A 21256-nucleotide genomic window follows, 5' to 3' on the forward strand; every position below is an offset into this window, starting at 1 on the left:
CTGCCGCTTACGAGTTCACCACGTTGACGACTGTACCCGGCCAAATCATCTATAATGGAGCTAAGATTCAAATGCTCGACTTGCCCGGTATCATCCAGGGAGCCAAGGATGGCAAAGGTCGTGGAAGACAGGTCATCGCGGTCGCTAGAACTTGCCATCTCATTTTCATTGTTTTGGACGTTAACAAGCCATTGACGGACAAGAGGATTATCGAAAACGAACTAGAAGGGTTCGGCATCAGAATCAACAAGCAGCCGCCAAATATCGTCTTCAAGAAAAAGGACAAAGGAGGCATTAATATCACGAGCACTGTCCCCTTGACCCATATCGACCATGATGTGAGTTATGGCGCAGTCTGGAATCACAAGCATCCTTTAGCTGACCTCCTATTAGGAGATCAAAGCCGTCATGAGCGAGTATAAGATTTCCTCTGCTGATATTTCTATTCGCTGTGACGCTACTATCGACGATCTGATTGACGTGCTTGAGGCCAAGAACCGAGTCTATATACCCGTCATTTATGTGTTGAACAAGATAGATTCCATTTCCATTGAGGAACTGGATCTATTGTACCGGATTCCCAATGCCTGTCCAATCAGTGCGGAGCACGGCTGGAACCTGGACGAACTGCTGGAACAGATGTGGGAGAGACTGAATCTCCGACGGATATACACCAAACCGAAGGGCCAGCAACCAGACTACACGGCCCCAGTTGTTCTCAAAGCCAATGCGTGCACGGTCGAAGATTTTGTAAGCCAACTCTCGAACGAATTACCTCTTGTTGGAGTTTTGGCTGTTAACACCTTTGTCTAGTGCAATGCTATTCACAAGTCGATCGTCGACCAGTTTAAGGTCGCCATTGTTTACGGCCGCTCAGTCAAGCACCAGCCTCAACGAGTTGGGCTGAGCCACGAGCTTGCTGACGAGGATATCGGTCAGTATTCCCTTTCTGCCCAGCTTGGATGTGGGTACTGACCATCTTGTCACAGTCACGATCATTAAGCGATAAGAGCTGCCTTTTTGGCAATAATCAGCCCGGGCGTGTGCACCCCGCACTGCAGGGCATGAACGCCATGACGATAAATTCTCGGTGGCAGGTGGTCGCTGCGTCCGGGTATTGCCTTTAAGAACGTTGCATTCTTAGGGGCACGTTCCCTGTCAGCCGCCACACAAAGTTTAAAAGTGGGCGGCAAGGATGGGGGCAACGCTTCAAAAAGACGGCAGCTGCAGCCCTAATTCAAATCCGCCCTTTCCTCCTTTGGAGAAGAGTTTTAAGCGAAACTGGCCGGTACATTTGCAAATCAACATGGTTATCGTTGTTGCTAGGCACCTGCTCTCTTTCGCCTGTAGGCTTACAGTTCGACCCGTCGAAATGAGGACGTTGGGATGTCAATCGGCATATGTTCTGTAGCTACAGAGTCACCGAACGGAATGGCTATTCAACACAGTATCTTGCGTTGTTTGCCACTCTGAACCATCACTGTTTCATCTCTGTGAACGATATATTCAATTCACTGCAAGTACAGGGTCTTAGGCTGACAGCGCCGAATTCGACCTTTTTTCTTCTATTTTTTTTTTACCCTTCTACCTCTCCTTCCTCCTTTTCGCCTTGAAGACAAGGATACCCGTCAGATTAGAAATAATGACAACTTATTTTTAATCAAGACCTTCTTCTGGTGAAGGTACTCGAGCATCATCAAGCGCCAGGGTGGTGAGTGCCGATCGAATGAGCGAGGGTGTGGGCGCAAAAATGAGGCAACAAAACCGGGGAGAAAAAGAAACTTTTACTACTGCTGTTAGGGTTATCCACTGGAGATGCCACTACTCTTTCTTTTATCCGGACAGATCTTTTGTCAGATTTGCCCAATCGCCAACACGACGAGGATCAGGGGCACACACGCACCACTTGTTTAAAGCACAGCGTTGCGGTATAGGGAAGGTGCGGTCTCGACCTCTGCCGATATCGAATCCCAGGTCAACCAAGGGTTGCCGGCATTTCCGGGTTTGCATATTCCATGGCAGAACCCTATGTATTATGGAGTAGGGTTTCTTAATAGTAACATCAAGTACTGGCATAACTACCTAGGTATTAATATTGAATCTACCTAATTCGAACCCCAACCCCAAATTGACTAGGTACATCGATCGGACTGACAGACTGCTAAAGTCCGTCATCTGCCAGAGGGCTCCACCTGGGCGCTGTGTACGGAGTAGTGTGCCCACTGCTGTCTTCTTGTACGCCGTAGACTATCTCCCCGTATGGAAGCAGTGCGTGCATTGCCTTGGAGTTGGGCCGCAGCGACATCTGGTCATGCGGATCAGGGTCCATCCGGTGCCCGTGTCAGAAGTTGCCGCCCATCGCTCTTTCGCTTCGTAGATTGAATGTACGCGCAACTGTCTTGGGCTTGGAGATCTGGTCGGTCTACATACCCGATATCGCATCTCCATGTCACACCAACAAGTCGACACCCTGTCCCTGCACGGGTCATGGTTACCCCCCAGCGGTAGCGTCTTGCAACAGAGACGAGACTGGCTGACGGATGGACGACACCGATCTGCTTTCTTGCCGGATTGGATCTCATCGGCTCCTTCCTACTTTGTACGCCAGTCCGTATCCTTTCTGCCCGATCACGGCGACTGTCGTATTGGACAGGCAGGAATTGAACGACATCCGAGTACTCAAAAGCACTCTCAGCGTTACCTTGTGGCTCGTTGATTTTGCCGGCCATGGGCGAATTACGATGGACAGCAGTGGTGAGCACGAGATGGTTCCATCTCCTAGTAGCTACAGAGGCTCGGTGCCAACTTAAGAATACCACCTGCCTAGGTACCTCAAAGAGTAAAGGACGCAAGGACTAACATCGGTTAATCCGGCGCATCGATCATCAATCGACAATAATAGGATATAGACCGTCCATTAGTCATCTCGTCGCGGCGCCTGCTAGCTCCCGCACTGCATTTCATGACGTCGCGCCGCCCAGTGAAGTGCCCAACCCGGGTTACAAAAGCCATCTCGTCGACTTCCTGACTCGGAGACTCCATCATCGCGAAGCCTACAGGCCCTGGAGTCTTGGACAGAATCTGCACGACGGCCAATGCGGGCTCGGCCGAAACTCCCGACTCCACACCCTCCACATCCCCTCCGACCGTGGCGAACAGAGGACGGACTGCTCAGTGCGTCGCTGGCCACTGATCTTCTGTCCTGTTGATCTCGCAAGCCAGGCGGTTATGGAGGCGGCTAGTCTCGCCTGTGGCCTAACTAGTTCCAGGCTACCGACTTACCGTACAATTCGCCCAGCCTGTTCAGGACGGCCTCTGAGGCCCGCGCCTAGCGTGAGGTCAGCCTCCGTGGCATCTGTCACACGCCCAGGTGCCATCGGGGCAGGAACATGACGGCCAATTCTTGTCCTGTTCCTGACAGGCTCCAGAGCTTTTATCAACACCATGTGCTACACCGTTTGGTCTATTATTGGCGATGGATCAACGTCGCACGATGGGCTGGCTTTGGAATTCACCGTGCTGCCCGCCTCATTCTGAGCGAGCCGCGACTCGCGAGCGAAATGACGACACGCAAAGCGACTGGCTCTTCTCGGCCGTGAAGAAATTGAGCGACGGGGAAGGAGACACATGGGTATGAAATAATACGGAGGACTCGAGAGTACGGGGTGCTCCGTGCTGCGTAATCACGATTGTTGCCATCTTGGGCCGTGGCAGGCAGCCGACCTGGGCTGAAACTTGGAGGAAGATTTTCTCATTTTGCATGACGGTGGAGATCGGTTCGCAAATCATCGCCCACAAGGCTATACTTTTCGGGCCGCCCTTGACGGCTTAACGATGGCCATGAACCAACTCTTAGGGTGGAGGCTATCAGCACGAGGTCCGTTCCGCCCGTAGCGACTCCCGAGCTTGTTATCCACTCAACGGCCGCAACGAGATCCCTTCGATCGTCCTGAGGAACCGGCTGTTTAGGAGCCTTGGCCGTATCTGTTTTCTCCAAGGATTTGCGGCACATGAGTGGACGCTACTTCGGATGCCCTAGCCTAGGCATGGTGGATCGCAAGTGGGCCGTACAATGGACATCGAGGGACCGGGCCTTAGCTGCCTCGGAGCTAATTAGAGAGCAGGGCAGATGGACAGACCTCCCCTCCTTCTCCTCTTCTCCTCATTGTTTCTGCTTGAAGACGGCTTGATAGGATGCCTGCCAAATCGACTTGTTCCGACCATGTATCGGTACTTGTAATATATCCTCCACTCAGTGGTCTTTGCTTGTCTTTTTCCGATCTCGTGTCCATTGGACGGAGTACCCGTACATACATCTTGCATTTCGTCGATCCCTTGCCCTTGACTGACTGGTCCTTTCATTGACAAATTTTTTCGAATATCCCTGGGTGACGTCTTAGAACGGAGGACCAGAATGGGGCACAAGACCCTTCACTAATATGGAGGACGGAGGAATGGGGGTTTCGGCGCTTAGCCGGTAATAATTAATAGCGATCTGATCGCGTATTCAGTCGGTTGACTCAGTTCAGTGATCTTGGCTATAGCGACGAATCAACAAAGGAGGTTAGAAAAAAAGCCTTAAAAAGTATTCAGACAAGAAAAAAAAAAAAGAAAAAAACGTGACTGTCACTAGATGCAGGATTTCTCTGCTGACCTCGTGCGTCGGGTTTTGAGAGATCAGTGCCCTCCAATCACCATGCTCGCCATGGGTGTTTTTTTTTTCGTTAGTCAGGATTACAGGATCCCGCTTTCGTCTTCATGCCAGATCCAGGATCAACGCGATCGCTCTCTGTTCTTATTATTATTAGACTGTAGTCACTAGTTGGTTACTTCTCGAGTCTCCACCACCTTGCCAAAGCTGCCGCCTTGTAATCTCAGCAGTCCACCGGCGGTGGTCGGGCGATCTACCATCGCCCGTGCCCGGGGATCGTGCCTCTGCTGTCGAACTCGTGCGAACTATCATTCGCTCCCGTAGTGGGCGGCAACCTCGCAATATCACCCTCCAGAGAACTGCTATTCGACCCGTGATGAACTAAACCATAGCCAACTAACCCCCATCATCCTTTCTGGTCAGGAAGGCAGGCGGAGGGAAATGATGATTGCCTGATGAGCCGGTTGCTGTTTGGTAATGTATTTGCCAGGTACAGCGTTGTACGCCTCGTTTCCGGCCTGGTAATTCGGTCTGGTTAGTCTTGAGCGCCCCCGGTCCAATATCTCGCAAGCCAGCCAACCAGCCAGCGTTCCCCCCACCATTTTCTCGCTGTCTGTCCAATCAAGAGGCCCTGTCAAGTCTTTGTTTTTACTCGCCTACAGTCGTTTTTCTTCTTTCTCCCAGGGCCCGTTTCTTTACCGCTATCGCTATGTCGGGCTTCTGGTTCTTCCTCCGTAGCATGGCCTCCGGACCTTCGTGCTCTACCCTGGCTGTAGAAGAGTTGCCTCTTCGGTTCATGGTCGCTATCTTCCCACCTGATCGCTGTAGTTGGTAGTTCGGTCCCTAGGCTCCCCTACCTTAGTTCCCCTGCTATATGTTGACAGCCCTGCCCGGTCCTCTCCATGCCCTACCCGCCTACCCTGCAGCCATCGAATATCCTCGCCCCTCCACCCTCCTGTCCTTCCCCAACCTGCATGAGCGACAACGCTGCGCCAAAGCTTCTTTCTGGCTAGCTGCTGCATATATTGACGATTGCCTCTCGGGTTCGGCCCTAAGCGCGTCCGGACCCGAGTCTGTCGATCTATCTATCTCCTTGGGCCTGGATACTCGGTACTGCTGTTGACAGTCGTTCCTGATTGACAATGCATCATCATTTCAACCGGGATCGAACCTAACCAGATCGCATTCCTGTCCTTTTCGATCTTGTCTGAAGGGGGTCTGCGCGTGTGCTGGTTGTTGCTGCTCCTTGGGTGCTTGCTCTCTGTTCTGTGCCCGGTTTCCGCAGTGGGAAGGAGCCATCGTCAGCTGAGCGGGACGAGCCCGAGTCTCGTGTATCGAGGGAAGCAGCGCCTTCTACCATGGATACGGATGCACAGCATGCACAGGAGAACGAGTACGGAAGTTCCCCGTGGGTCGACATGGGAGGCTTCGAACCTCCTCCGCTCCACAGTCCCCCAATGCCGGACTTCAACACTTTCAGTTATGGACCTGCGCCAGTCATGCCGATGGAGCCCGCATACAGCATGTCGATTCCTCCGCCTTACACGGCGCTGCATTTATCAATGCCATCCTATCCCTGGCCCAGCATGTTGACGACTCAGTCCAATTTCTCGGACAGCACCTTGTCCCCTGCGCCAGCACCGACCCTCTCCATCCCACGGCCAGCACCGATACGCCCTCTTCGCACTGGGTCAGCATCGTCTGGACCTACTCCCCGCAGGACTTTGACTGACGAGGACCGTCGACGAATGTGTCTCTATCATGAAGAGAATAAGACTGCGAAACAAACCGATATTGGAGGTAAAGTTTCCCTTTTCTGGCGCCTCATGGACATACAAAGATGCTGACGGCTATCTTCGCAGCGCTGTTCGGTGTGGAACGAAGGTAGAGCTTGCCCAATCGCCCCTTTGAAATAAAAAGAATACATCTGGTTCTTTTCATTTAATTCTGACACTTCATGAAAAGCACTGTTTCCAAGGTTCTTCGCCAGAAAGAGAAATATCTGAATATGGACGATGGGAGTCGATCTCCCATCAAGAGAAGCAAAGGAAGGGTCCCAGATATCGAAAAGGCTCTGGCAAATTGGGCCAGGAATTACCAGCGTCAGGGCTACACTCTGACGGATGCTATGATCAGGGAGAAAGCACATTTCTTTGCGACCACTTGCGGCAGTCCTGATGGCAAGGAGAAGGTTCTCAGCGCGAGCTGGCTCGAGAAATTCAAACAGAAGTACAACCTGATGGGATACAAGTCCAGGAAGAATTCAGTCGATACCACCGCCAGCGAGACAGAAAGCCCCGTACAAATTAAAACCAGTTCAAGCACACAGACATCAAACGGGGTGTCCCCCATCTCCCCCAGCGGATTGACCACACCGTCCCCCTTGTCCCCATCACAGAACCAAGAGGGTATGAAAAAAGAGCCGTCAGACGGGCACGGGGATCTGACCAAAGACTACCAACACACGCACTCTCAGAGCACTACCTCCCTTGAGACGGCGCCGTCTCTTTCGGCCAGTGTGGCAAGCCCAACATCGCCATTGGTCTCAGAGAGTCCCTATACCCCTTCAGGTCGCTCCCGTCTCCCTTCGATCAGTTCCAGTGCAAGCCGACCCCGCAGCCAAACCTTCCCTAGTTCAGCCCCTGGTGATGGGACTGCAGACCAATCCACACCTAGAAATATCCTCGAACAATCGTTGTCGACTTCAGTGTTCGACTCCCCGATAGAAGAGGGGCCAGAGGCCGCACCATCCTCTGATGACGCCAACGTCATCAAGCGGAATCGAAGCAACCCGGAGATCAAGACCACGTCAATGCAGCCGCCTCCCTTACCGAAATCAAGTACCGTCTCTCCAACTACCAGCCCCGTATCGCCAACCCAAGACGAGGCACGTCGTGCTCTGGAACTCGTCTGGAATTATTTCCAGAACCAGCCCTCCGGACTCGCCCCGCAAGAGTGCATGACGATCGGGAAATTGATGGAAAAGCTCGACATTGCACGGAGTCAAGCGAACGTGGTACCTTCACGGCTTCAGCGAATCGAGGAGCATGCAGACAGTCCTCGGGTGAATAAAAAACGAAGCATTCACTCACTAACCTGAGCAATAACCCACGTCTCTAATTCTTATACGACCATGTGGCTGCTAATCAGTATCTCCACCGTCCACGTCGATTTATAGCATTTTTTTTTGCTGCTGTTCGTCGATATTTCAATAAGTTTTCTCCTTCTTCTTTTTTTCTTTTCTCTTTTCTTGCTGGAAATTTATTTGTAACGGTTGGATACGGGTGGCTTAAGGCACGAGGCGAAGGTGAAAGATGGGCAGTATACGAGGGCGACCTCAATATCGGAGTTCTTTGGTTTGGGATTTTTATTTTACCTTCGGTTCATATACATGGATGGCTGCGAGCCAATCGACAGTTAGACGGATCACATTGGGCAACCAAATGAAAGAACGGCAGCAAAGCCTACGCTTGTCCACGGCACCGGGTCAGCATAAGGAATTCTCCCATCGGGCAATGGCTTGAGTCAACAAATCTATCCACGAAGGAGCTTTCCCACATGGCTTGGCAATATTTCAACCTAGCAACTCCTGTTCATCAGTTGGGGCCAGGATATCCTCATCTTGTTCTTGAAAGATTTCCCAAGCTCACGCTATTCAGGTCCTTACTTGTGTGCTTCTCAGATTCTCACTGGTTGTGTTTGTTTCATATATATTCTGTTCTCGACTGTTTGTTTCCTGCACCCTTCTTACTTTTGGCCATGCACTTAAATCTATTCTCGCTCGCGCGGCTAAAAAACAAGGTATGCAAAATGCGTTTTGTTTCTGCACAACTTTCATTGCCCTCCCCTATTCCCTGCTGTTGAGATCTTTGTGCTACTTGTTATAATTGACAGAAAGCTCTACCCTGCTGAATATCGTTGTTACAATGATCGCAGTCTTTCTGTCCTTCTGTAAGATTTTTTTTGCCCCCTCCCCTTCCCCTCCTAGCTTCCTTTCTGGTGTAGTGCGCTCTACTATGATCTTCGTGAAAAGAAGGAAAGGTAGCAGGTCAATTTTTCGAGCAAAGAGCTCTACTCTACTGAAGTCTTTGTTATTGATTTAGCGGTCGATGCCCATACTAACACACTCTCCTTCATTGTGTGGGTACTATCCCCCGGATACCTTATGGAATCGGATTCTTCCCCAGGGCACCAACGCAAGTCAACCAGGCAAACCGCTTGATTGATAAAAAGTTTACAGGCTGGGTGGCTATCTGAGGTTTTTATTCCTCTGGCACGCATACGTTGGTGAAATATATATACATATATGTCACTTGGGTATCTATTTATCCTATCTACATTCTGTGACCAGTATATGGATCATGATTAATCCCTGTCATGAAAACACCCCTCGTTCCTCCATGAGCTCGGTGATGCCGCGCTCCGAAAGCTCTGGGAGAAGTCTGACCAGTACGGTCTCGATTATAGAAAAGACGAGATGTTTGTTGCAGTATTCGTCTGAGAACGGGTCGAGAATGTCATTCTCGATTGCGGAAAGAAGTAAGGACTCCTCCACTTCGTCATGCCGAGTTGGCAATGCCTGTTCCGGTTCAGGGTTTCCACCTACGTTGGACGCTGTGACCCTATTACTACTCTTCTTTTGGCTCTCCAGACGCCGATTCGTCTCTGCAACGATGTCATCTGCCGTTATACAGAAAAATGCTCGTGCAATGGGGCGGGGGATTAGAGATAAGATATCCATGGCGCATTGCCGTTTTGCGGCCGCGATCTCGGACTCACTCGGCCTCTGCTGCTGTGTTTCGGTTAGTGTCGAAGACTCTGAAGACTTGGCCGAATCCGCATCAAATCCAGAGCCCCCTTCTGCGACTGGCGTCTTTTCATTAGAGCGCGATGATAATCGTGAAACAGGAGCCGGAGCCGGATCACGATTTGATGCTGGAGGCACACGTCCATTCATTGGGAACAATGACGTCCTGATGGCAAGCAAGAGAGTCGGCAAAAACGTGGGGGTCAGAACATGATTCTGAATTGTCTCCCGCAGAAACCTGGTTGGGTCATATCAACAGGGAATTAGCATAGCCGAAACTGGATATCTTCTCGGAGAGATGGTTAACAACAGGCCCGGGGCAATATTCCAGGAATGGCGTGTAATTGGAGAATGAAAAAGCATAGTCTTCAGCCAAAGACTGCCGAAAAATTGGCAGGGGTTGATATGTGAACCAAAGAAGGTGGACCGAGATTGAAGATGGGCCTAGACTGATGGATTGGAGGGATCAGGGTCCTAAGAGATCAGGGCCTGGTGCAGGGGATGCAAATCACCTAGCACGAGATTATAAGATGCCCAGAACCGAATTGACCAGGGTGACCGAGACATTAACCTGATCTGATGCAAATCCGCGTGTCCAGCTTTACGTCGGGTTGGGGTAACAGTAGTATCAGGGTGGCCGCCATCCTAGTTGGGACTTAAATCCTAGGTCGGAGGCAATGGCCTTTTTTTTGTCACTGGCTATGGTTCAAAAAGAGGTCTTGCACATCATGTGCAGGTTTCTTCGTGATCGCCATGACGCTCGTGGAGCTGAGTAGCTATCCGAGTGATCGCCGGCCTCTCGTGAACATGACAGCGGACTGAGGTTTGCGGGGTCGCAGATGCGAGATGACACGTCCATGAGCACGGTCCAATTTTGATCAGATGGGCTCTGCGACAGCACTGGCCAAGAGCGACTGGAGAGCGGCGCGGGAGGAAGGGCCGATCCAGGGACTCCGGACCGCTCACGGAGCCGAAAGCAATTCGAGTAACGTCTCGCAAAAGCACAGAGCCCTAGTTGGCCCGTTCTAGGACACATGCTATCCACTTTATCCGGCATGCGGACGACTGGCTGCTGGTGGCCGGATCGCTCAGGTAGCGTGGCGGATGGAAGCACGGAAGCGAAGTATAAATGACGCCTCAAGGCATTAAAACAGCAAAGCGGCCGATAAGGATAGTAAAAGGGGCCGGCAGGGCAGCGAGGCGCCTTTGTTCATGCAGCCGAGGGACGAGGCCCGGAAGCCTAGGCTTGGGCGGGAAATTGAGCGACCCCACCAGGCCATGCCGGGATGCAACATGGTGCCGCGCTGGAGACCCTTGTAACAGTGTAAGGGCTCCGTAATGGGGCCGTAAGCCTGCCGTAACGATTGTGACGGACGGCAATTTGTCTGGACCCGGCCAGGTCCCAGCCTCCTAACAATGATGAAGACGAACGAGGATAATAGAGACCGGAGATGATGCTGTGGCGCGCTCACTATTGGCTGGTCTGCGATCACCTCGAGATCAAGTGATCGCAACGCTATGCGAGTAGCCGACACCTGTCCCACGCCTCGTGTCTCGTAGTCTCCCCAATGAGATCATCCCGATTCCCGGAGAGCAAAGCCACTGAAGGATGGTGTGCATGGCATCGCTGGAGAATGCTAGTGACCCTGGCTCCCCTCCATGTCGCCCTCCCTGTGCCATCATCCATGTGCCACATCTTCGCTGAAGAAGTCCTTTGAAACCCCAACGAGCATAAAACAAATGATGAACTTGGGGAGGGGTCAAAAGAAAAAAAATGAAAGGTCCTTACTCACCGATCAAGAATGCCTTCTGTGTCGCCCAGCCTGGCTGGGCCTGTCACTATCAAGCACTGGATGAGAGACACGCAGCCAACCAGCCATGGCATCCGTCGTGGAAGGTCAATGAGTCGTGAGAGCATACCAAACGCCCTGTACTCGAGGACCGGACGCCGCGTGGCTGTCTTTCCCGGCCGTGAAGACGCCTCATTCGACCGGCTGATTGGAGTAGGATGATCTGGAGATGAACCCAGGTCGCGCGCAGGCACCTCTGGCAGAGACAATGCCGCGCGGAATAGGCCCGTAACTACAAAGCGAAGGGTAACGTAGATGAGATAGACAGCGTGCAACAACTTCCACATCCAGAGTGCGAGTTGAGATTGGCTGCTCCTTGACGAATCATCTTGATGCTGGTCCTCTTCGGTCGAAACAAGCCCAAACCTCTCCAGTTGGCTTGGTCGAGGACTTGCAGATTCCGCCTCGCCCTCCCGCTTCACCCTGTCTGTGCCCCGTCGGCTCACTAACGAAATGACTTTGCTGACGGTTTCCCAGATGAACCAGCCCTCGCAGACCTTCCCGCTCACTTCTTTTCCCAAGATCAAATCAGCCAGAACGTCGCTTACCAACGTTCTCAGACAGACGTTTTCGAGATCCTCGGTGGGAAGAAGGATGGCCAAAGTGCCCTGAGCCAGTAAATGCCGATAAGCGACCTCGTTTTCATGTTGCTCGGAGCTGGTTTTGGGGTCCAATGGATTGGGAACGGGTGAGAGAGCAGGATGCGGATTCAGGGTATGATAGGTTTCTCGCACGGATGAAGGAAGGGGGACCAGATCAGATCCTTGTTTCGCGGTTCTATAAGCTACAGGAGCAACGTCACTGTCAACACATAATCCCAAATCAAGAACGAGTACGCAAAAGAGGATCGGTCCTCACCGATGATGTGGGCCTCAACTAAGCAAGGAATCTCATCCAAGACCAACTGCTCGACGTCCACCCGTCGGAGCCTCTCCTCTAATGCACGGGTGCAATGGGCAATGAGCTGGAGGAGCTCGTCGACGAAGACATGATCCGTAGTGATCTTCGCGTACCAAGAGTAGATAAATTCTTTAATTATTATTGCGATTAGAGCGTAGAGCTGGAGATCGACTTCATTGGAGCTTGTCAATGGCGGCAGCAGTTCGTGGAGGGGCCGTGGACTTGAGGAGCCATAGCTGCTGCTCTCCGGACAGAGCACACGGCGGATCAACGCGATCGTGCTCTTATCCGTGGCTGCATCAGCCTGTCCAGATCCGGAAGTAGTCTTTCGTAGGTGAGGAAGAGACTCCGATCGCGAGGGCTGCTGGGAAGCATGGGACGTTGCTGCGGCCCTTGAAGTTGATGTCGTGGGTCCAGCCTTGGGGTTGGAAAGCGGATGGAAGGTCACCCGGGAAGGATTGCTGGTCATCGCATTTCCCTCAGGCACGGTTCGCTTGTAAAGATGATGGGACGACTGGAAGCTTGACACGATCTCTAGGATGTTGCCGCGAAAACTTGGATGCGAGAGTTGCTTGTCGTAGCGGATGGGAAAACGATGATAGTTGGCTTCGGTGACGTTGCGGCTCATCTGGCATGTGCGCCTTCCCGATTGAACAGATAAGACCGATAACAAGCGGAGGCCGAGGGGTTCTCCGCACTATATCGTTAACACCGTCGAGCTGTCTTGCTCCTCTTCCTTAGCTTTCTTTTTTCTTTATACATATGATTTTTCTCTTTTAGGAGACAATGGCTTCGGAACCTCGAGGCGATGCCATCCCCGTATGGCTGGATTGTGATCCTGGTCCGTACCCCTCTCAGCGACACAGATAGCGTCCAATCCGCTGACTTGTGTTCAGGGCATGATGTGAGCCAGAGCGGTCAATTTGTAGTTTTGTGAACGACTCACGATGTGCTTACCTGGCGTAGGATGCTTTTGCGATCCTCATTGCTGCGCACCATCCGTCGTTGAACCTCCTCGGCATTACCACGATCCATGGCAATGCTTCACTTGCCAACACCACCGCCAACGCAGGGAGTGTGCTGGAAGCCATTGGAAAACCAGACATACCGGTATATCCAGGCGCCAAAAAACCATTTTCGAGACCCGCAGTCCATGCGCCGGATATACATGGTGAGTTTGTCCCATTGGCCATTTATCTCATGTCCCATCGTAATATGGACGCACGTTCTGAATTGATTTCATTGCGAAGGAACCTCTGGTCTGGATGGTACCGACCTCCTCCCCCAAGCCAGTCGACCTCCAGTGACGGACAAGAATCCAATCCTTGCCATGCGCGACGCCCTTCTTGCCCAACCGAAGGGGACACCGTGGGTCGTAGCCACTGGAGCTCTGACGAATGTGGCTCTCCTTTTTGCGACGTTTCCCGAAGTGGCAGACCATATCCAGGGTTTGAGTATTATGGGAGGTGCAGTTGGCGGTGGGTTTACAGATGCTCCCATGAGCCGGTTGCCTGGAGAAGAGTCAAGGATTGGAAACACGACGCCGTGGGCGGAGTTCAACATCTACGTCCGTTCCCCGTTTCGCCCTGGCTATCTACAACTGAAGAAATTGGTCTGACAGCTTCTTACGATCTTGCGACTAGCAGTGCGATCCTGAAGCGGCTCTATCCATACTCTCAAACCCCATCCTCGCGGCTAAAACGACCTTGATCAGTCTGGATTTAACGCATCAAGTCCTTGCGACGCCAGCGGTGCAGGCCCGGATCTTGGGCCAAGGACGACCTACCGGACCATCGACTCCGAGCGTTCTCCGGCAGATTCTGCATGCTCTTTTGACGTTCTTTGCTGGGACGTATAAGACGGTTTTTGGAATCGACAGCGGTCCCCCGCTGCATGATCCGCTCGCGGTAGCCGTCATTCTCTCGAATCTTAACCCGAATTTCGCAAAGGAGCATCCAGACCAGGCCATCATGTTCGACGACAAGGATGGAGAACGGTTCTCTGTGACAGTTGTGACAGACGGTCGCCATGGGCAAGATGTGTCCATTACGGGACAACTGGGGCGGACAATCGCCAAGCCGGTGGAAGGAAGGGGGGTTGCTATTCCCAGAGGCGTGGATACAGATGCATTTTGGGATCTGGTGATGTATTGCGTGGACCGGGCGGAGCAATCCAGCGCTGCTCGAGCTCAATAATACGTAGGTGGGCTAGTAAGTATTAAACAGGGTCGAGGTATTCTCTCCTATGATCCTCCACATCATCTTCTTTACATCTATTTGTTGGCCGAGATAGAGAACACAGGTATATGGTGTAGATATATACGTAGATAAGAAATGATCTTTTTCAGTGCTAGAGAAAGAGGAATCCTCTTGCATCGAGTGAGCAGTATCCTCAACGAATCCGGAACTCGGTTCCATAGGGAACATTGGATCAAATATTTCGATGCCAAAGCATGAAGCTATATCTAGCTAGATGCATTAAGTATCCTATTAGTTCAGTTTGGTTTGGGTTTACCATTCTCTGATCGCGCCGTCACGGCCGTAGAATTCACCCGATCGCCACGGCTCCGTGTCCTTCGCAACCTGCCTCACCATCTCCTCGTCGACTTCGATGCCCAGGCCCGGACCCGTCAGGGCATCAACGTAGCCGTCTTTTACGGCAAAGACACTGGGGTCTTTGATGTAGCTAGTGATGTCATACGCTCCGCCGCTTTCCACGTTGTAGTGGATGCCCAGGCCCATCTCCTGAATGACGAAGTTGGGGGTCGAGAGATCGACCTGCATGCAGGCAGCCAGGGCGATAGGGCCCAGCGGACAATGTGGCGCGATGGCAACGTCGAACGTCTCAGCCATCGCCGCGATGCGGCGGAGTTCGGAGATGCCACCGCAGTGACTGACGTCCGGCTGCAGGATGTCCACGCTGGCATCTGTCAGAAACCGCTTGACATCCCACCGGTTGAAGAGCCGCTCCCCGAGGGCAATGGGACACGAGATCAGGTTAGACAGCTGCTTGATCCCTTCGGGATGCTCAGAGAGGAGAGGCTCCTCGATGAACAGCGGACGGTAAGGCTCGAGGGCTTTGGCCAGTTGCTTGGCCATCGGCTTGTGCAGTCTGCCGTGGAAATCCAAGGCTGCGTCGAGCCCGATCGCCTTGACTGTCTGCAGCCGCTGGATGCTGGACTCCAGCACGCTGGGCGAGTCCAGCCAGTTGACGTCTTCCGTCGCGTTCATCTTGACGGCCTTGAATCCCTGCGCGAGTCGAGTCTTGCCGGCAGATTCGACGTCTGACGGCCGGTCTCCGCCGATCCAGGCGTAGACAGAGAGCTTGTTGCGAACCTTGCCCCCGAGGAGCTGGTAGATTGGGACCCCTAGCCGACGGCCCTTCAGATCCCAGAGGGCGATGTCGATCCCCGAGATGGCAGACATGAAGACGGGCCCGCCACGATAGAAACCGAGGCGCCAGGCAGATTGCCAGATGTGTTCGATATCACTGGGTATAGTTCAGCTCCAGCAGAGCGGTTAATGGGTGGGGGTATATTCATACTCAGCTTCATATCCCTGGAACCTCTCGCTTAGTTCGGCCAGGGTGCCTTCCACCGCTTCAGTGTGACCTTCGAGAGTGCTCTCTCCCCAGCCATAGTGGCCCTCTTCATCCGTCACTTTGACAAACAGCCATCGGGGCTTGACGCGAAAGTACTCGATGGTCTTGATTCTACCCATGTTAGAGTACAATAGGGCAGTGTAACAAGTAAGAAAAAAGAAATTCAAAAAACTCCTCTAAAGCCTAGTCCCGTAATTGATTTAGGGGAAGAAAAAAAAGGAAGAAAGAAACTCACAGCGAGGAATTAATACTAAGTCTCCGATTTTCGAGGACTCCCCCTCGTCTCGGAGTTGCTCCGGATCGTTCAGTAGAATCGCCTCTGCCGGTGGATATGCACGGGCATCAACTGGGGAAACCGGAGACTGGCGCAGTGGGCCGAGAGGTGGGCTCGGGTCGGGCTCGGTGTTTGTTGTTTGACTCTGTCGACGTGCATCTCACGTCAAGAGGAGAGAAGAAGGTTGGCAATTCGGTTGGGATCCTGATGACCAGCAGCACAAATTGGGTTCCAGCATCCTTTATCTACCAGTGAGAATGTTTTCCGAAAAAGACAAATGTCAATCCAAACACCAGGCCATCCACGAGCAGAATGACTTGCATATCAGGTATATATACAGTTGTCTTCTAACGGAGACTCGTAAACCGCAAATTACGTGGGCAATTGCCCTGCTCTGTGTGCGGAGGGGTCGAGCGGGAGGACGTTGAAAAACGAGTCTGTAGTTTCGGCATCCCGAGAGTGGACCTGCCAAGTCACTCGCACAGAACAGCCATTCTGCTAGCTGACTCGAATCCAGGAACGGGCTGATTGTGCAGGAAGCATCGTGGTAGGCCAGCAGCCAGGGCTCATTGGTTGTTGATTGGGCTTTTGTCCTCTCCATCTGGGGTCAGCAACGTATGTGGCGCTGATTAACAGGAAGGAAAAATCTAAAGCAGATGACGGTCAGAATGAAGAAATTGGCAATAATAATCTTGGATTTTCTAGCCAGAGATGATTGCCAACTGATCTGCGAGGCGTAAACAGCGTACAAAGACGGAGGTTCACCACTCGCGTCAAGATGGCAGCTGCTTTCGATGGCAATCGCCAACGTCCCGGCAACAAACCAGCTGCATCAATTGCCAGTCGTAAAGTAAGAATCAGACGCCTTGCTGCTGGCTGACTGGGTCCTGTACAACTCGCGTGGAGGGCGATCTCTGCAGTGCTGGTCCGCATGGCTGGGAATTAGCAGTGCGGAGGACAGGCCGAGCAGCGGCCGCCATTCGCCAACAGCCCACTTTGTCCTCGGCCGCTGCCCGCTCGCCTTCTCCATCCCGAACAGACTCAGCACGCTGCATCTCCATCTCTCCAACCACCCCCTCGGCAGTGGAGACCCTGTCACTCTCTGTTCACTGCCATTCTCGCCCGTCCGCCAGAGCGCATGCGTAGTGCAAGACTCTCTCTTCTGACCGTCTGTTGCCAGCACTGAACAGCGGCAGATGGACCTGAGACCCTGAGCGTTCCATCGCCATGCCACCTGCAAACACACCTTCAGTAGGCATCCTGTGCAGCCTTCTCCCATCCTGATCTCCTGGCCCATCCACCCTGATCCAGCACATTCCGGCACGGGTGAGATCTGTGCGCCTGGAAAGGTCTGGTCCATCTTGCTGTCAGCTGCTAACCACGACCTGTCTCATCTTAGGAAACTCCCGCCTATTCTTCTTCGGTGACCACCATCCCGTATCTCCAGCAGCTGGAGGCGATATCGAGTCCGGTTCCGAACTTGGCAGCCACCCTGATCAACCCTCCTGAAGCCGATGATGCCCATGACGAGAACGTGAACTTTCTGCGGTCTCGTGTGCGCTTGTCCCCCGATTCATCCTCAAGTCGCGCTCGGCGCAGACGGCCACCCTACCCCCCAGAGGGCGACCTTGACAGCATGGATACAGAGGACCAGAGAAACCCCCAACAGGAGGCTAACCGCCGCTTTCCCATCATCCGTCGCCAGCGCGAAGGGTCCAACATCGTCCCGGACTACGAAGGACGGACGTCAAACGTGCGGTCTCTCTACGGCTGGGCTCCGGGGTCGGATGAGGAGGAAGATGACGAAAGCAGCATCTGGTTTGGGAGAGGATCAGACCGTGAAACGGGCAGGAATGGCGCCAGTCTTCGCAGTCTGCGACCCGAAGGGACCGGGAGAGTACCGCAACCTTTCGGTGGAGAGCCATCAGAAGGAAGCAGCCTTAGTTTGCGGTACGGGGAGGCGGCGTTATCTGCTGAAGCATTGTTGCAATCTGTGCGACGCCAGTCTAGGTTTGCCAGGGCTCGAACGCTCCAAAATTACATCCTCGATCGAGAACGAAGTGGTGGACAAGAGCCAGACGATCGAGAGCGAGAGCGAGAGCGAGAACGAGAACGAGAACGCGAACGAGAACGGGCCGGGGCGTCGTCGTTACGCACTTTCAGATTCATTCCAAGCAGCAGGAACCTCCCTAGTAACGATATCCGGGTCAGGTTGAACGCGCATCGACAGTTGTTTTCGGAGAACCCCCCCAGTGTCCGCCTGAAAGAGGCCATCAAGTACCTGGAACGGGTCCGATTCTCGAGCTCGTACGAGGAGAGCATTTCATCAGCCGCGGAGGGTGGGTTCATTCAATTCGACTACTTCACCTGCAACGAGGACGATTTTATCCTGGATACGTCGACGATTGCGCCGCCTGCAGAGTGTTCTTGGCTGCGGCCGGGCTCTGTATTTACTGGTTCGCAACGGGCTGCCAACAGTGTGAGTGCTCATATACTGTCGCATCGGATATCGGGCCCGCAATCGAACGAGCCTGTGATCGTGAATGGCAGCGAGACCAGCCGGATCAGTGTCTATACGACCAGCGGCCGCCGCTACTGGGCAGGAAACATTTATCCGCCAGTCACAGTGACCAGCAAGGACGAGCATTGGCCGGTCAAGGTGACCATCCACAGTGTAGACTATTCTACTATGACTTTGTCGGGCACGATGGAAGCATACAATATTCCGGACAAGACCTCGCCGACGCGGGATGCCCACATCATCACGTTTCTGGAGGGGGAGATCATCGATTTCAATACACACACGTTGGAAACGAAGAGTTTCAAGGCGGACGCCGATATTGACAGCACCTACTGGCGGGAACTGCAGCCGTTCAAGAACCTTACAGATGACGAGATGATCAAGAACCTGGTGAGCAAGCGGTGGGTAACGGAAGAGCTGACCAAGGGATGGATTTTGATGCGATGGAAGGGTGCGTATGCAGATACATTTAAAAATCCCCTTTTTTTCGTTGCTGACTCTTGTAGAACGCTGTTTCATCACACCAACCGATGCTCGCCAAGGACTGACGATCTCCGGGTTCTATTATATCTCACTTCGTCGAGAAACGGGTGAAATCGAGGGATTGTATTACGATCCAGGCAGTTCGCCATACCAGCAATTGTCATTAAAGCCTGAAAGGGAGAATTTGATGTTCCCATCCTACAGCTTTAGGTAACGGCATCTGAGGGTTAGCACTGCTTCGGGTCGTACGTCTTTTTTATTCAGCGTGATTCAGTAAGTCCCTACTCGGCTTTTATGGAATCATGGACGGGCGTTTGCTCTTTTCTCATCTTCCCTGTTCTCCTTTCCAGCCAGATGCAGATGATTTGGATACTATCTCCTTTCTCCCTACCGGTATCGACAGTTTACCCAAGTTACCAGTGTGATGTGATTGATGTTTGATTGATTGATTTTTTTGGAGTCCGGTGAGGTTTGAGCATTGGGCTGGTGTTCTGCTTCCTTTTTTTTTGTCGACAGCAAACATATCCAATTGTTTCCCCCTTTCCCTTCTCAGTTGCAATTGTGCCTTGTATCTAACATGAGAGACTTGAATTGAATGTACTTGGCTCTACAACAGTAAACAGTAGCAGACTATAGTTGTGTTTACTAGCCGGTAATCAATCCATCACCAGTGTAATGTTGTTATTCTTACCTGGTGAGGGACTGGGACTTTTCTTCTGTTTACTTTTGTCATTTACATTCGCGTTTACATCTACAAGTTATACGTACGCACTTAAAACATTAAAACACACGGAACGGACGAACAGACAGTTACCAGTAAAATGACCGGCTAAAGTCGTCAATCACTTTAATTTTTTTTCTGTTCCCACGTCTTATGTAAATTTCCATGCGCCTATCCATTCCATCCGGTAATCCATCCCATCACATCACAGCAAGATCTGCACACAAACTCGCTGACAGACTAACAGCCGAAGTCGTGACCGTGATCATGATCGTAATATGCTGACGAGACGACGAGAAACCGGAATGGCACGGATATGTGTATGGGCGTCTGTCTACTGCTCAGTCTGGAAGTAGTTGAGCAGGATGTTGCGCTCCTGGGACTCCTCGCCCCAGTCACGGACGACGACGCAGGAGCAGTTGACGACTTTGCGGGGGTTGCCGTCACGGTCGAGTTGGCCTGGGGGGAAAAAAAACCGGTTAGCAAGCGCATTCTATACCACACCCAGATATCATATATATCCTGCGGATATATAGGGTACATACACAAACCAACCCACTCGCCCAACATCTTCCCATCAGGGACCTTGATCAGGGGGATCTTGTGCTCGGAGCACAGCGCAATGACAAGCTTCTTGTACGCCTCCTCCTCGCAGCCCTCGTTGAGGACGCACATGTGCGCCTGCCGCCGGTCCAGCGCTTTCGCCGCCTCGCGCAGTCCCCGCGCCAGGCCGTCGTGGATCAGCGCGATCCGGAGCACCCCCTTCAGAGCGTCCAGCACCGACATGGAGCCCGCGCCTGCGCCCGCGCCGGCGTCGGCCGAGACTTCGACCTCGTCGGCTTCGGCGACGGGGGGGTTGGAAGTGATCTCTTCTCCGTCCGACTTGACAAAGACACAAATGTTAGTGAAAAATATTCCTTGAAGAGATTGCTTAGAAAGGGGATGTCAGATTGTACCATTTTGCTGTTCTAGATTGTCAAATGTCGGATTATCCTCAAAGAGTTCGTATTGCTATCGGCTGGTGGTGGTGGTGATGGGAGAGATTCGGTTGGAGTTGTGGATTGATTTGTGGACTGGTTTGGAAAAGTTAACGGGAATTTTTTATTTTTCACTGTCGGTTAATGCTGAGTGTGCCCTAAGGCAGGTTGGGACCGCCGCACGGTGATTATGTAATCATCCGTTATCAATAGTTACCCAACTGGGTAATCCGTACTGAGTACGGAGTAGGCAGTTTACTGTACTGAGTAGTTTACTCGAGGAACGTATTCAGAACTACAGTTTACTTGCTTGATCTTCATTTATCGTATGTCAAGTCCATAGACTAGTCGTGACGAAGGTAGAGAGCTATGCCCTGACTATACTGCCATGCCGACAATTGCCATGCCGACAGTTCTGCTTTAGAGGTATCATAATCGTACACTAGACAAAGGAAAGATTCCACCCATAATC

The 21256-nt window shown here is 52.4% G+C and overlaps 9 protein-coding genes across 9 annotated transcripts; 4 read left to right on the top strand and 5 right to left on the bottom strand.

Moving 5' to 3' along the window:
- On the top strand, positions 1–975 carry T310_9736 (Developmentally regulated GTP-binding protein 1; the record flags this gene model as incomplete). Its single annotated transcript, XM_013467776.1, has 3 exons — positions 1–338; positions 394–750; positions 814–975. Coding segments are annotated over 3 exons (857 nt in total), but the record flags the coding sequence as incomplete, so codon positions are not given.
- An 858-nt stretch (positions 976–1833) lies between these two features.
- Positions 1834–4323, bottom strand: T310_9737 (uncharacterized protein; the record flags this gene model as incomplete). Its single annotated transcript, XM_013467777.1, has 5 exons — positions 1834–2026; positions 2431–2823; positions 3283–3408; positions 3807–3984; positions 4140–4323. The coding sequence occupies 5 exons, from the start codon at positions 4321–4323 to the stop codon at positions 1834–1836; spliced, it is 1074 nt and encodes a 357-aa protein (XP_013323231.1).
- Positions 4324–6009: 1686 nt separating this feature from the next.
- T310_9738 (uncharacterized protein) lies at positions 6010–7751 on the top strand (the record flags this gene model as incomplete). The annotated part of the gene is made up of 3 exons (XM_013467778.1): positions 6010–6451; positions 6514–6535; positions 6617–7751. The coding sequence occupies 3 exons, from the start codon at positions 6010–6012 to the stop codon at positions 7749–7751; spliced, it is 1599 nt and encodes a 532-aa protein (XP_013323232.1).
- Positions 7752–9026: 1275 nt separating this feature from the next.
- T310_9739 (uncharacterized protein) lies at positions 9027–9608 on the bottom strand (the record flags this gene model as incomplete). Its single annotated transcript, XM_013467779.1, has 1 exon — positions 9027–9608. One exon carries the CDS (start codon positions 9606–9608, stop codon positions 9027–9029), a length of 582 nt encoding a protein of 193 aa, XP_013323233.1.
- Positions 9609–11247: 1639 nt separating this feature from the next.
- T310_9740 (PXA domain protein) lies at positions 11248–12836 on the bottom strand (the record flags this gene model as incomplete). The annotated part of the gene is made up of 2 exons (XM_013467780.1): positions 11248–12092; positions 12167–12836. 2 exons carry the CDS (start codon positions 12834–12836, stop codon positions 11248–11250), a joined length of 1515 nt encoding a protein of 504 aa, XP_013323234.1.
- A 180-nt stretch (positions 12837–13016) lies between these two features.
- Positions 13017–14403, top strand: T310_9741 (Uridine nucleosidase; the record flags this gene model as incomplete). Its single annotated transcript, XM_013467781.1, has 4 exons — positions 13017–13112; positions 13175–13379; positions 13459–13820; positions 13855–14403. 4 exons carry the CDS (start codon positions 13017–13019, stop codon positions 14401–14403), a joined length of 1212 nt encoding a protein of 403 aa, XP_013323235.1.
- A 269-nt stretch (positions 14404–14672) lies between these two features.
- Positions 14673–15927, bottom strand: T310_9742 (Galactonate dehydratase; the record flags this gene model as incomplete). The annotated part of the gene is made up of 3 exons (XM_013467782.1): positions 14673–14676; positions 14723–15697; positions 15752–15927. The coding sequence occupies 3 exons, from the start codon at positions 15925–15927 to the stop codon at positions 14673–14675; spliced, it is 1155 nt and encodes a 384-aa protein (XP_013323236.1).
- Positions 15928–16860: 933 nt separating this feature from the next.
- On the top strand, positions 16861–19197 carry T310_9743 (uncharacterized protein; the record flags this gene model as incomplete). Its single annotated transcript, XM_013467783.1, has 3 exons — positions 16861–16932; positions 17032–17250; positions 17482–19197. The coding sequence occupies 3 exons, from the start codon at positions 16861–16863 to the stop codon at positions 19195–19197; spliced, it is 2007 nt and encodes a 668-aa protein (XP_013323237.1).
- Positions 19198–19411: 214 nt separating this feature from the next.
- T310_9744 (40S ribosomal protein S12) lies at positions 19412–20766 on the bottom strand (the record flags this gene model as incomplete). The annotated part of the gene is made up of 5 exons (XM_013467784.1): positions 19412–19693; positions 19778–19802; positions 19855–19915; positions 20053–20689; positions 20764–20766. The coding sequence occupies 5 exons, from the start codon at positions 20764–20766 to the stop codon at positions 19412–19414; spliced, it is 1008 nt and encodes a 335-aa protein (XP_013323238.1).
- Between the last annotated feature and the right edge of the window lie 490 nt (positions 20767–21256).

The sequence above is a fragment of the Rasamsonia emersonii genome, assembly GCF_000968595.1.
Source record: "Rasamsonia emersonii CBS 393.64 chromosome Unknown ctg1118621762206, whole genome shotgun sequence".
Classification (NCBI taxonomy): domain Eukaryota; kingdom Fungi; phylum Ascomycota; class Eurotiomycetes; order Eurotiales; family Trichocomaceae; genus Rasamsonia; species Rasamsonia emersonii.